This window comes from Taudactylus pleione, unplaced genomic scaffold (genome assembly GCF_031769625.1).
Source record: "Taudactylus pleione unplaced genomic scaffold, aTauple2 ptg000652l, whole genome shotgun sequence".
Classification (NCBI taxonomy): Eukaryota; Metazoa; Chordata; class Amphibia; order Anura; family Myobatrachidae; genus Taudactylus; species Taudactylus pleione.
The window spans coordinates 1,726,316-1,740,266 of record NW_028285054.1 but is presented as its reverse complement, the minus strand read 5'-3'; the positions used below and the strand labels follow the sequence as shown (position 1 = coordinate 1,740,266).

The following is a 13,951-nucleotide window of genomic DNA, read 5'->3' as shown; positions in this document are numbered from 1 at the left end:
ACTGCCCCTGACTAGGCCTAACGAATGCTGTGGGTCATTTGTAGTGGACAGGTCTTGTGTATTTTTCCTCCATTGCGCTACTTTTTCCTCCATCATGCATCTTCGTTTGCTGATCGTGTACTAGTTACTTAGGATTAGTGTTGTGGCGCTGCCATGTAGCAAAGTCTGTGGTGCGCTAAATGGGGCTATTTGGCACGATTTAAGGAAAGGTGTATGTGGACACCTCTGTTCCCCATGCTAGGTGCTAGAGATGAGCATAGATGGGCATGTTCTCAGTTGGCTAAAATTGGCTAGATGCGGCCACAATTGGACCTGCGCACAACGTAGAATGAGACCCATTTCTATTCTCCTTGCGTCAGTCCACCTTATGACTGCTTCACTGTCTTACTACGTTTGTAGTAATGACTGACCTTGTGTCCATCATTTATTGTTTATTGGTAGCAGTGTTTGCATGCTGTGTTCCGTAAGTCAGCTTTACGTTTCCCTGTTTTCTTCTGTAAGTGATGTGAAACCATCGATGGGTCAGGCATAAATTTACAATATATCAAATTCTGTCCCCCATATAAAAGTGAAGGTTTTGGGGAAAAGTGGGTTCTGGATTGTAGACTTTATTATGGCTGTCTGACATTACTTTGGCTCGAGGATAAATCTCTGCCCTCCAGACCTAAGCCAGGGATATCCCATGTATCCATCTTCAAGACACAGATGGATATGCAAAACTTTGTCTGGTTCAATTCCATACCGTAAAGATTTCTGTAACCGTGCAAAAGTGACGTCCGCTAATTGACTAAGCGAATATTACGTATATATTAATGCACATTTTCAAAACATACCTTGGGGTACTTCAGTAAAGGATTGAGCTAATCTGCTGTAGATGTTTGTACCCTGTGTGATGCAGGGTCTGAGTGCCCTGTTGCATAGATTACTATTAAGGGGCCTATCCACTATGCGGACTGAACGTCTAGTGTTCAGACCTTCATGTCGCTGAGGTGCGGTGCCCGCACTGAACGGCGTTCACTGAACATCATTCAGTGCAGGAGCCCGACCTCCTATCTCTGAACATGCCGAACCTGACTAACGTCGTCAGGTTGACCAGCATGTTCCGTAGATAGTCGGGGTCGGCAAGGACCCAGCGTGCACGTGCATCGCTGGTCCTTGCCGGCTATCCATTACACGACCTTTGTGAACAATGCGACCAAAACATCCTGGTTTTGGTTGGATTGTTCACAAAGTCGTGCAATGGATAGGCCCCTTTAGAGATGTGCGCTGACCCCTCTGTTTTCGTTTTGAACTGGATTCATTTTCGTGTCTTGGTTTTGCAATAGCAACCTCAAGTATTTTGGTTTTGGATTTGTTTTTTTTTTGTTTTTTTAAAATAAGTTTTTAAAAACAGCTAAAATCCTGATATTTTTGCAATTCAAAACCTGAAATTTGGATTTAAAATCTGAATTCCGAACCGCTGGAAAATCAGAATAGCGATTTGGATTTATCCGGATCTCCTCAGGAGATCTGAACTCTGCTCTGTCCGGATTCATGAAATTCGTGCGGATCCGGATTTGCGCACATCTCTAATTACTTTATAGACCTACACATTAGTTTAATGAGAAATCATCCTAAATGATCTGCGTCTTCACTTTTTGTGGCTTTTGTGTTTTCTCGCCCATTTTCATTTACAGTTCATCTCCTGACCATGGCTGATTAATTGCATGTATCATGTCCCGTGACCTGCATTTGTCAAATGTTTAATGTAATGAAAATGTCAAGGTGTAATGGTCTTTGTACAGATCCACCTCCCTGGAAAGAAAACGGGGTTTCCTTTCCAGGCCTTGACAATGTACAGTCGCTATATCTTCCTTATGTAAATCTCAGGGCTTCTTCCTTTACTTGTAACGCAAAGGGTCCTGTCTCACAGGGACTAGACAATGTCCACAAGCAGCGAGTGGCCGAAGTGCTAAATGACCCGGAAAGCATTGAGAAGCGGAGGAGCCGCGAGAGCCTGGATGTGGTAAAGTACGAGAGCGGTCCTGACGGAGGGGAGGAAGTGAGTATGAGCGTAGAGTGGAACGGGGTAAGTGCAGTACACAGTGTGGACAAATAATGGACAATCTTGCTTTGCAATCAATCCTAAAACAGCAATTAACATTGATCCGCATGCTGTTCTAATCGTTATGTAATAACATGATAATATACGGCAAATCTCCTGTCTGATCGATTGTTATTTCATAAACTTTCATCTGGCCTCTTCGCCCTGTCTTATGGTGCCGATTGAATGTCCTGGTTTTATCTTTTGTATTAGTCATTGGTGCATTAGGAAGTACATTGCTTGATGCTTTAGAGTACTAATCCATATAGCCTTTTGTATTTCTTTAGCTTCTCATCTTCACTAGTTAATCCTGATAATAAAACAGGCTGCGCTGCCACGCTGCTTACTAGCCACATATGGCCTTTGGCATTTGTTTGTTGGTCCCCTCTGCCTTACCAGGAGCTTAACATTCCTTCTGCATTGGCTGACCCCTAAAATACTCAGAAGAACCAGAACATATGGACTGGCATCAGAGGCGTCGCTTATCTGCGTGACACACTGTGCGGCTGGACTGAGTTCTCGAAAGGAGGCGCTCTTGAAAGAAGGTGTGGCTTCATGGAAAGGGGTGTGACCGTGACTTGTGAATCCACGCCCCCTTGTGTGTGCCAATCCTGGGGGCGTTACCGCCTCCCGTTCTCGGCACACAGTGGGCTTCCCCCAGCGCTCCTGCAGCTGCCGGGGCAGCCCACAGTCTCTCCCCATGTTCTGGCTTCACGGTGACACCATCCGACGGGGTGACACCAAAATAGCAGAGCAGCTATTTTGTGCGGCCCGCACCCCCCTAGTTACGCCAGTGACAGGCATTACTGTGCCTTTACAAGACCTGTAGTTCTGCCACTGACTGTTAGGGATCAATTCAATCAGATGCGAGGGGGCCGAGCTGTCAATGCAGTGGTGTAGAAGCCGGCAATGGCAGCTGAATTCTCCCCCCCCTTGCTGTCTGATCGCGCCTCAGATTCTATGGGGCTGCAAACAAATATCCGGGAGTCAAGCGGTACCGTAGGTAAGGCTATATAGCTGCAAGTAAGTCCTAGTAGAATTGACGAATTATGTTGTATTGTATTTAACACCATTCCCCTTGTGCATAGTTCTAAATGTGGCTTTGTGGATAGAAGTGCTTTCAGCAGCACAGATCGAGCTCATCCAGGTTTGTGTGGGTGTTATTTCCATCTCCCTGAAGTGGTGAGCTGGCCACAGACATAGCGATGTGCCCACGATCAGCCGATGTGTACGATTTCCCTTGAAGCTCTCCCCGGCAGCTCAGCACACAATCTCCACATGATCTGCACACGATTTGGTGTCCAATCTTCATAGATCTCTCCTGCATCCAGACTTTCACAGTGTATCGCCTCCTAGATTGTCAGATCTGCCCTACTGCACGGCAGATCTGACGATGCGATGTGCGACCAGCGGGGACGCGCATCGCATGTGGGGACTCAGGATTTACTCAGGATTTGGCCATATTTTACACGATCTGTCGTTCCAATGTGTCTGAATCGGCCAGATTGGGTAAAATGCAGCATTTTACCACTGTTACTGGCATTCTTGTGTGTTTATCATCTGATTGTTTCCAGTAAATGTGTGCACTCTATTGCACTCTCAGGCTACTTATCATGCGTTTCCCCCTCTGCCAATGTTACAAACACTCCATGGTCCTGATACAGAGATACACACAGAGCGGCCACTTTCCCTGCTCAGAAATAAGTGACCATCCTCCTGTATTCTGAGTTGGCCGCACCACCCCATCCGTCCTCTTTGATAGCGATGACGGCTACCTTCACGCGTGGATTTGTACCAGCACTATCCTTCGTGCAAGTTATCCAAAGGCTCTCGACACGCCCATGGCGCACTTACCCGTTGGCCAAGCTGTGCAATTCCGAGTTGAACATCTACACTTTCAAAGTTGCATGTGCAGGTTGTGACGTGCTTTGTTGCTAAACATCACGTGTTCCATCCAAGATACATTACACATATGAATCTGACCCTATGTGACCAATGTTTCATCGGTGATGGATCTTCTGGCTCCCCACTGTTCTCTGTACACATATCTGTGACCTTTCTAGACCTACTGACCCAGAGATCTTTTATAATGTGAATTCTATGATACATACCAACTGTAAAAGACAGATCGGTGGACCTGAAACTATTACCTGCTTAAATATATAATGCCACATGGATGATTTTAAAGAGCTTCCAGTAATCCTAAAATATTGAATATGTAACAGCGGCAGGTCTGTGAAAGCCTGGAGTAATGCGTTGTGGGTCCTGATATTTTGCCCATATGTTGTCAGATGTAACTGAAAGCTGGGTCTCTGGGTCAGACTCTTAATGGTCCCAGTATAACTCCTCTCCAGCTATGCTGTCATCAAGCACAGACCTCGGCATACACACATCTCACATTAAAGAGGTTGTCCCGTTTTGGATATCCCAACTTTAATATAACCTGCCTCACTGTCCCCCGTGTAGCAATTAGGGGTGCTCCCACGCCCCCCACCTACTGTTACCTGAAGAGCATTGTTGAAATTAGGTGCAGGGCTGAGCTGTATTGTTATAGTTATTTCCCCTCTTTTCTCTCCTTGGGGCAGATTATGTTAAGGATGCAGTGTTCAGAACTGGACAAGTCCCCTTTTAATATTCCATGTAGTTCCAGGACAATCAATCGGCATCTCTTCCACCTTCATACAGTTTCCTGTAATCCGTGCCATAAAATGTGAAGCATGCGATTCTGGCTAATATACTCTGCTGATTATAAACTGTGTACTGTGCTCTTCCCTTCATTTCTGCTGCACTCTGCATATTGTGCTGTATTATACTTGTGACTCTTCTCTTGTTTCAAGGTGCTTTTTTTTTTTTTTCTTTATTGGGGAAATAATAACGGTATTTCTAGGTCATGTGTGAATCCTAATGAGAAATGTGATTAAATTATTCAGGTAGTGTTAGAACAGTGGTTTTCAAATACAACCAACAGGTCATGTTTTCTGGATTTCTGTAATCCTGCACAGGTGAGTTAATCTATTTTGCTGGGCCAGTATTTATGCTACCTGTTTCCACAAACAAAAATACTGAAAACATGACCTGTTGGGGGGTACTTAAGGATTGGAGTTGAAAGACACTATTTTAGAGGTAGGGGGCGGTGCTCTAGACATGGTGCTGTTCCATATTGGAGTTGATCAATGTTCTGCTACTCAGGGGCGTGGCAGGTATTAAATATATGTTTAAAATTTTATCTGATTTACAACATTTTTTAATTTTTTGAGCACTTTATATTTGTCTTGTTTTATCTTTAATTTGACGTATACAGTGATCTTTTGAGTTTTGTCATGCTGTTTCTGTCTTTCGAGAAAGTACCACATCCCATATACTTTATTTTTATTGCAATGCAACATTGTGTTCATGATACATTTTATGCATGAGTTTGCCTGTGATTTTGGTTTAATGTTTCAATCCCGTTCCCATGTTAACTAAAAGTGCATGATCAGTGCAGGCTATAGTTCCTTAATGCCTAAGCTCAGAAGAAGTCCAGCTTTCTTTATTAAAGGGGGTTCTGAAATCCATTTGAATGGTCTATAATTGCACCCACCAAAGGTATCTATGTTGTAAATATTCTGGGGCCACACAAGTCTGTTGTCTTCCGCTATCTAATAAAAGCATTGAGATGGAGACACAAGCTGTAACTTCAAAGAGCAAGCCAGGCTCTTCAGCCTTGGTGGAAATAGTAGCCCCAGAATGCCCTACTAGGCCGATTATGAAAGGGCATGCTGGTACTTGTATTCCCCAAGGCTGGAGTCACAATCTGCTCTAGAGCTTTGCAGGAATCGGGTATGCAGCGTATTGCTGGGCTTTAGCAGGCGGTAGCCGGCCATTACCGATGATGCCTGACTTGCATTATTTAATTTATTGCATGTCTGTTTTCATTTTCCAAGTGACCATTCCTTTCCTTTTATTACTCTTTTTTTATTTTTCCACAATTCATGGGTAGAAACGTCAGCAGACAATGGGATTGTAAGATTATGTGTAATGTAGAACCCCAATCTGTACTCCAAAATAATGCCTTGAAAGCATCAGTCCCTTTACTTCAGCAATGCTCACGTCTACCGCGTACACACGCACTGTGTCAATATAATATATATTATATGCAGCAATCCCCCGATTAGCACTGTTACTTCATTCTTGAAAACTGGAGTCTTATCAGAAAAAAAAAAGCACAAAAAGAAAATTGATTTCCCATAATATTTACTGGAAATATTAATTTGCTCCCAAGGTTGCGGAATATGTATAAAGATACAGTAAAATGTGTGGCCGTTCCACATTTCCTCTACATACATCATCCTAATCTCCACTACCAGCAGTCACTGCTCTCACGCAATAAGCTGTCTCTCATATCAGATCTCGCACCAGCTGTCTTGTCCGCTAACGTGAGATCCTGCTCCTGTAGTACAATAGTTATGCATGTGCAGCCCGAACTTAATATCAAACTTCCTAAATGCAAAACAGATATATGGGATAAAATAAAAGATCAAAAAAATAATTTGAGAGATTACTATATATATTATAATGTAATGCAGGAACACTCTCTGCTTGGGAACGTTGTCTGGGACTGACGGTGTCCCGGATTACCTGTACCTAGATGTATCGTTGGTTTTTTCACTTGTCGCCTTTGACCTTATCTCGTAGCGACCTGGACTAATTAGTGGCTGTGCAATCTAATGAGTTTCTCTGGCACAGATCAGCCGAATATTTGATATTTATGTGGGTTTAGGTCTGTTCTCACTCATGTTTTCAGGAGCATGTTCCTTTCTCATGTCTGTCTCTGGCCTTTCTTCCTTATTCTGTGTGTTTTTTCAGTCCTGTGAAACCGCTTATAACAGTCCAGGTATTTACAAGTCCCATATACAGTAATTATTGCAGTCATTAAATGAATGCTACAGACTTTTACCCCTGCGTAATAGTGACATTACAGTGCAGAGTCTTGGATAGCCCAGGTTTAATTTTAATCAAAGAAATAAAATATAAAGAAACACAATTGTAACATAATCCCTGGCTACATTACACTGGTCCTTTTTATAGTTTAAAGCATCAGCTATTTGGGGACAAAGACTGTTTTATACTAAAGCACATTCGTAAGGTTCTATATAAACTGAAATGAGGCACTGTATAGTGAAGAGCCCTTCAGCGTTTCATGCGACGTTCCCATTGGTGACTGTTATAAGTGGCTTTTACCAATTTATCCTACTGTTGTCTGTGATGCAGCCGATCGTTCTCCCTCTGCTAGAAGATTAGAGTAGACGTTTTGTTTGTTAGTCAGATTTTTTTTTTTTTTTTTAATTTTCCAGTTTTCTGGACAGAAGTTAAAGCTTTTATTCGTTTTGGGTTTTTTAATTTTTCCTGCTCATGCTGTCCCCAGAAAATAGCCAGTCTGGCTACCTGACCTAGAAATACTGTGAAACAGAGCTGTTTGACGGGGAAAAACTGCTCATTAAGTCTCCAGCGGTTTCACGGAGATATGTTTTTTTTTTTTTTTTTTTCTCTCTCCATTTCCTTCCACAGGCCTAGATGCCTTGTGTGACTCTAATTCTGTCTCCTGCATGACGGACGTGCTCCATCTTCAAGCTTTAACCTCTCTCTCCAGTACTGACCGCTGTGTTCTAGCATTCCCGTCCAAGCTGTCCTACAAACATCCTTTGTAAATTGACTATTTTCACCACCAGAGTTGGCACTTTTTTTTTTTATTTATTTCTTTCCCCTCACTCCCCCTTAACACTGTACATGTGTCGCCTTGTCCTCCTGTAATCTAGCTATGGAGAATTGTAATCTGATCTTAAAGCGATGTGTTCTTATAATGTATTAAGTCACTAGGAAAGCACTCCTCAACTAGCCGCTCTTTCATGGAAGGTAATTTAATATCATGAGGTCTGTTAACGGCATGATCAGGACCTCTGCGCAGAAGCTGTACGCTGTAGAAATCCAAGCATGTTCTGCAAGTGCTTGAAACAGTCACGGAAGAGCCATTTGCGTGGTTACCATCGAATATGGATGTATGGATCTTCCACCTTGAGTTTTAGTTGGATTTCGAGCTGTTTCAGTCTTAGTGTTATATTTTGGCAGTCATGCTTCTACTAATCCTTAAAGTGTATGGTGATTTGTGTATAAGTCTTTCTAACTTCTAATAAACTCTCTCGAACTGATCTGCGTGTGTGTCTCTTGTCTGCTTGTTGGCCTCTCGTGCCAGTTTCCTGGTAAGATACCTTCAAACCTAAAATATGTGGCTGGACGCCTGCTAGAGATTCCCATGCATGATGTGCAAACATTTTGGGCGTTAATTAGAAAGAGTTACTGAAAATAAGACTCTATGTAGCCCTTCCATTTGGCGCTCTAGCTATCACGTCTTAGCCTTCTCAAGAATCACATTCGTTCATCTAGATACAAACACTATTGCATGTCAAGATGTGTCCTCATACATCTAGCCTCAATACGCAATGCAACTTGCCTGGCCTGAGTCGCCTGCCAGCATCGGGCGTTATTTGGGGGGGTAATTTGCCATTTTTTTGCCGAAAATGCATCTAAGTCTCAATGTGATGCGACTAGGACGCACCAGCAGCCTGTGCTGATTAATTTGCAACCCTTTAATTCAAATTAATCAGTGCAGTCTTCTGGCGCGTCCTTGTCGCATCACATTGTGACTAATGGTGCATACATACGGTCAGATGAACGATTTTACCAACGATTTGAACGATTTCAGACAGTATTAAAATGAATGGAGTCGTCCAAATCTGACTGCAAACACATGAGATGTCCGATATCGTTATCTGACATGCGGGAACGCGCATCGTTCATCGTTGCAGGCCCACATGTCAGATTTTCTTTCAGATATGAACGATTTTTAAAATCATTATCGTTCAGATATGACACAAAATCTGACCGTGTGTATGCACCATTAGACGCATTTTCGGCAAAAAAGACGCATGTTGCTAGCAGCCTCACGGGCCCTGTCGCGCTGAGAGGGGCTTTCTGGCACGACTGCAGCAAAGATGTTTAAGGACACATCTGTATATATTAAATGCCTTTTTTTATTTTTCTTGTAATTTTAGGTAAATGGATTTGTTCTATTGATCTGATGTTCTGCTCTTTGGGATAATTTGGGACTGCAGTATATTTTTAGAACAGTCGCGAAGGTGTTTTTTTGTTTTTTTTAAACTTAAGTGGAGTATCTATACCTCTCGACATCTCTAAGTAAAGGGTTTGCGTATGTCAGCCTGCGTGTCTGTGAGTCTGTCTATGCATATGTCCTGCGCCACTTAATAGTCCAACCACGACGCCTGCTTAGAACTAGCAAACATGATATTGAGAATACTGGTAATAAAAATACCAAGCACATCTTATCTTAATTATTTGAGACCTTTACATTAAACCTCAACATGTTCATGCAAAATTCTTGCATATATTACTCCCTATACGTTGTGATATATGCTTTTCTTACTAACGTATCATTGTAACAGTTTTAGAATGCAAAGTGTGTGGGGTTTGTGTTTTGTTTTATTTTGTTTGGTTTGTTTCTATCTTCTAATTTTAACCCTCAGGCAAAATACATACACATTCACAGTAGTAATGTGTTTGGTTTATCAAACAGATGTTGTCACAAATGTCGACTCCACCCAGGTTACGCTCTTCAAGTAACACTAGTATCTGAAGTCACATTAAGCATGATAGCTCTACACAGAACAGCCATGTGTGGGCTGATCCTATATTCGTGACAACAGTCTATCAATTCTCTAGAAGCCAGTGACATACGAGGCACAACCAACTCTGTCACTAGACCCAGTGTGCATACATCATGTATCAATGATGTCACTAGTTCCTGGTGAACTGATTGGCTCTCCTGCACTGTATGCAAGAAATGGGCAAACTTTAGATCACAGCATCTTCAAAATGACCATAACCGAATGAAGTGAACACAGTATATGGATGTGGTACGTTTTCAAAGGGGTCAAGCTGATTTTTAAGCTAGGTTCTCATGGGGGTTTTAGCTCACTGGTTAAGTGCCCAAAGCTATGCAATTGCTTCCCGCAGTAACATCACGACTAGCCCTGCTGTGAGTAATTAGCTCCAGGCACTTAACTGGTAAGTCCAACAGCTAATTGAATAAGTTAAGACCGATTTTAAGTGGCTATGGGTAAATAGAAGACAGATTTTAAGTGGCTATGGGTAAATAGAAGACAGATTTTGTGTTCATTGTCTCCTAAATTATACATTTTAGTCTACATTTTAAATGTTTTATTTTTTGCTGGAAAGCCTCTCTGGCTGAGAAGAGATGACTTCTTATGTACTGACACACATGCATATAATATGGAGCGTTTGGTTATTATATAGACTGGATTCCCGAGCAGCGCGGGTGACTGGTCTAGAATAAGTGACTGCTTTTTCATGTGTGTTAAACCTTTTGTTCCAGGACGGCACTGGGTCTTTAAAACGCAGCGGTTCCTTTAGCAAACTCCGCGCTTCCATTAGACGCAGCAGCGAGAAGCTGGTTAGGAAGCTGAAAGGAGGCAGTTCACGGGATGGTGAACCAAAGAATCCTGGGTAATTATCCATTTCCCGTAGCTTAGCACTGTGGCGGATGGAGAAGGAATGTGCTGACCCTGTATGCGTATTTCTCCTGTGTGCACTATGGGAAGTAATACACAGGCGTTTGGTGTATTAGTACATTTCCAGGGATCGCACAGAATCAGAACAATAAATCTGTATTACATATATGTGTACCACTAAGGCTCTGACAGATTTATCCAAGCTAGAGTCATTGCAGCCTGCAGCCGGGAATAAATTAATATGTACATAGAACCTGTATTGATATATTTACATGTCTTTGTATATTCGTATAACACATTATACAGCGTTGTCCGTTTTATTTTACATCTGCAGAATATAATGCACTTTAGATTGGACCTTTTGTCTAAGCACTGTGAGGCTGCGATATTGTAAGCTAAACCACCAGGAATGGGTGACATTGGTCTGTCATGAGGACTAGTCGCTAGTGATCGGACGTATTGTCTGGGGTACTCTTACCGCATATAATGGCTGCCTGAACTCTGTGTGGGGGACGGGTCCACCTGATGTGGTGGAATATGTTGCAGAACTGCTGTGGGAAACGCAATAAGCAGAGCTGTACGTGTAATATTGTCTGGGGTACAGAGGTTTCCGCAGTACTAGCTTTCTAACGTGCGTTATGCCCCAATGGGCGTCATGAAATTGTAAATGGGTGCCAATGGTTTCACCTTTATTAACATTTATACAGCGACAGCATATGCCGTTACGCTTTACAATTGGGGAACACAGTAATCAAACGAGACTGGTAATAACAGACAGACCGCAAGGTAACAGGGCCTGCTTACAACCTTTTGGCTCATTATATAACTTTCTAAAAGAAATTAGTTGTTAAACACTGGGCACAATGCGTGTTGGTTATTGTAGTTCATTAGAAAGTTGTTGTTTTTTTTTCTTCTTTAGTGAAAATGAAAGCCGCATTACCAGTAAAATATAACTGATTCTCCTTCCTCTCAGTGATCCCAGGAAGTGCCTCTGATCTAGTTTTTCCCGAGACGTAAGAGTCTCTGTAGTTCTATAGGGGTGTGACCGTGCCGACCAATAGGAAGTTGCGAGCACAGCGATTGCAGCTCCCTATTGGTCCTCTCTCACCCATTTGTAATTAGCCACATTACAAAGGCTATCAAGCAACATTTTTACAGCTAAACATGAGGTCACCTTCACAAGTAAAGAGAATTTTCTCAAACTGAGGACAATCTTGTCCACTACAGCCATATTATCCATTGAATGCATAACTTTCAGACATGAATTAAATTTCTGGCCACACGCCAACAGGATAATAAGCTACAGAAAACATGAACTAGAATTCCCCTCGCCTCCATATATAAAATTGAATCGGTCTCTTTATATTTCAGTGCTAGTGACACCACTTAGAACATGCAGTGATTAATTTGCCTTTAATCCTGTTTCTAAACCTCTATCAATAGAGAAATGCATCATATTTCTTTCTTTGTTTTAGTAATTGCACAAAGCTGCTAATTAGACACTTTTTTTTTTTTTTTTTTTTTTAAATGGACATGATCATGAAAAGGAGGTTTTTTTTATATATATTTTTGTAACCTAGATCAAAAGATAATATACTTGCACGAAAGTCTGCCTTGGTATTCAGTGGCGGATCTACATTTTTAGGGCCCTGAAGCTTGAACTGTTATGGGGGTCCCTTTGAAACCAGCAACAATAAGGCAACATCCAACAAGGTCCAAGGGGCCTTGCGGCCCAAAATGGCGGAAGATGTATTAACCCCTCCAGAGAGTAAGAGACTGTAGATAGGTAGATATATGTAGAAACCCACCGAGATTGAGAGACGATAGATGTAGAAACCCCCCAGAGAGTGAGACTGTAGATTAGGGGTGGGCAATAAGCGACCCCCAGGTGTTAAACTTCACATCCCAGCATGCCTTGCCACAGTTTTGCTATTTGGCCATGCTAAAACTGTTGCAAGGCATGCTGGGAATTGTAGTTCAGCAACAGCTGGAGGGCCGCTTATTGCCCACCCCTGCTATAGATAGATGTAGAAGCCCCCCAGACAGTGAGACACTGTAGATAGATCACATACAAAACCAAAACTTCCTCTGTAGGATCCCATCTATTGATCCTCCTGAGTGGGATATCTGGAATCCTCCTGAGTCGGGTCTATTCCCCCATGCTGCATGCTCCCGCCTCTGAGCTGCATGCCATCCCGCAGTCAGCTCAGCTTTCAGTTTGTGGTCAGCACTGCAGGGCTGACTTCTGGCAGATGGGACAGCACAAATTGAGATGGGAGCATCTAGTGGCACCTGGAGGAACTGCACTCAGCAGTGACACTGACAGCAGCTCTCTATTCTGCGCCCGGCTGGCTCATAAGAGCCAACCTCTGGTCGGAGCTGTAGATGGCGTTTGCCGGCCAGGACTGATCGGGTGGGGGGTTCTGGGTACTCAGAAACCCCCCTACATGCACTACTGTAGAGCATATTCTAAGCTCAATTTTAAGTACTTCAACCCACCGGCTTATGATTCTATCACTAAAATAACCTTATTTTAATAACACACACTTAAAAAAACTCCATTGATTTTGTTAAAAAATTCACTCCTAAAAAAAAACAAAACAAAAAAAAACAGGCCCCTCCAGGGTTAGGGGCCCTGAAGCGTAAACTTCATTAGTTTCACAGTAGATCCGCCTCTATTGGAACAAATTACCCTACATCTTGCATTTACTAAACATTTTAAAATTTCTGGTTGATTAGCATTGTCCTACAATATGTAGCTCAATTATTGCCAAATAGCCATAAGTCTACTCGTTAGACCTCTTGAGTGAATGGTGCAAGACATCACCTGATGAGCTGCTTATACAAGGCACCATGCATGTGCCTGTATGTATAGCTATATATCCATACAGCTGGCTTATCGTAAACATAGAATATAAAGCCTGTAACTTCAATGCACTGTCCTTCTAAAGAATACCTTCTAAATATATATGTTACCTTCTAAATATATATGTTGCCTTCTATAAAGAAGCTACATTGTGTCCTGCAGTAAAACAAAGGCAGGAAGACCGAGGTGCATAGTGGGAAAAAAAAATCTCCCACATAATCCGTTTTATATATAAATGTCTGTAGTTCAGGAAACTTTATGTGCACTTGTCTCACTGTTATTAATAGTGCTTTTATATAACCTAGTCTTAATTTGTTGTGAGACATCCACAGGGGGATATATATATATATATATATAGATATATAGATATATATATATATATATATATATATATATATATATATATATATATGAAATGTG

General features: G+C 42.1%; 1 protein-coding gene across 6 annotated transcripts in view; it reads left to right on the top strand.

Annotated features, from left to right (window-relative positions):
• Positions 1–13,951, top strand: part of KLC1 (kinesin light chain 1) — an 85,324-nt gene that overhangs the window by 61,436 nt on the left and 9,937 nt on the right. For 2 of the 6 annotated variants that reach the window (XM_088455362.1, XM_088455358.1), the window contains exons 13-14: positions 1,898–2,068; positions 10,530–10,660. In XM_088455362.1, coding sequence (XP_088311488.1) covers positions 1,898–2,068; positions 10,530–10,660 — 302 coding nt within the window. Of the gene's footprint in view, positions 1–1,897; positions 2,069–7,630; positions 8,269–10,529; positions 10,661–13,951 lie in introns of those variants that run through there. The other 4 variants (XM_088455361.1, XM_088455359.1, XM_088455360.1 and 1 more) reach the window with 4 other exon arrangements.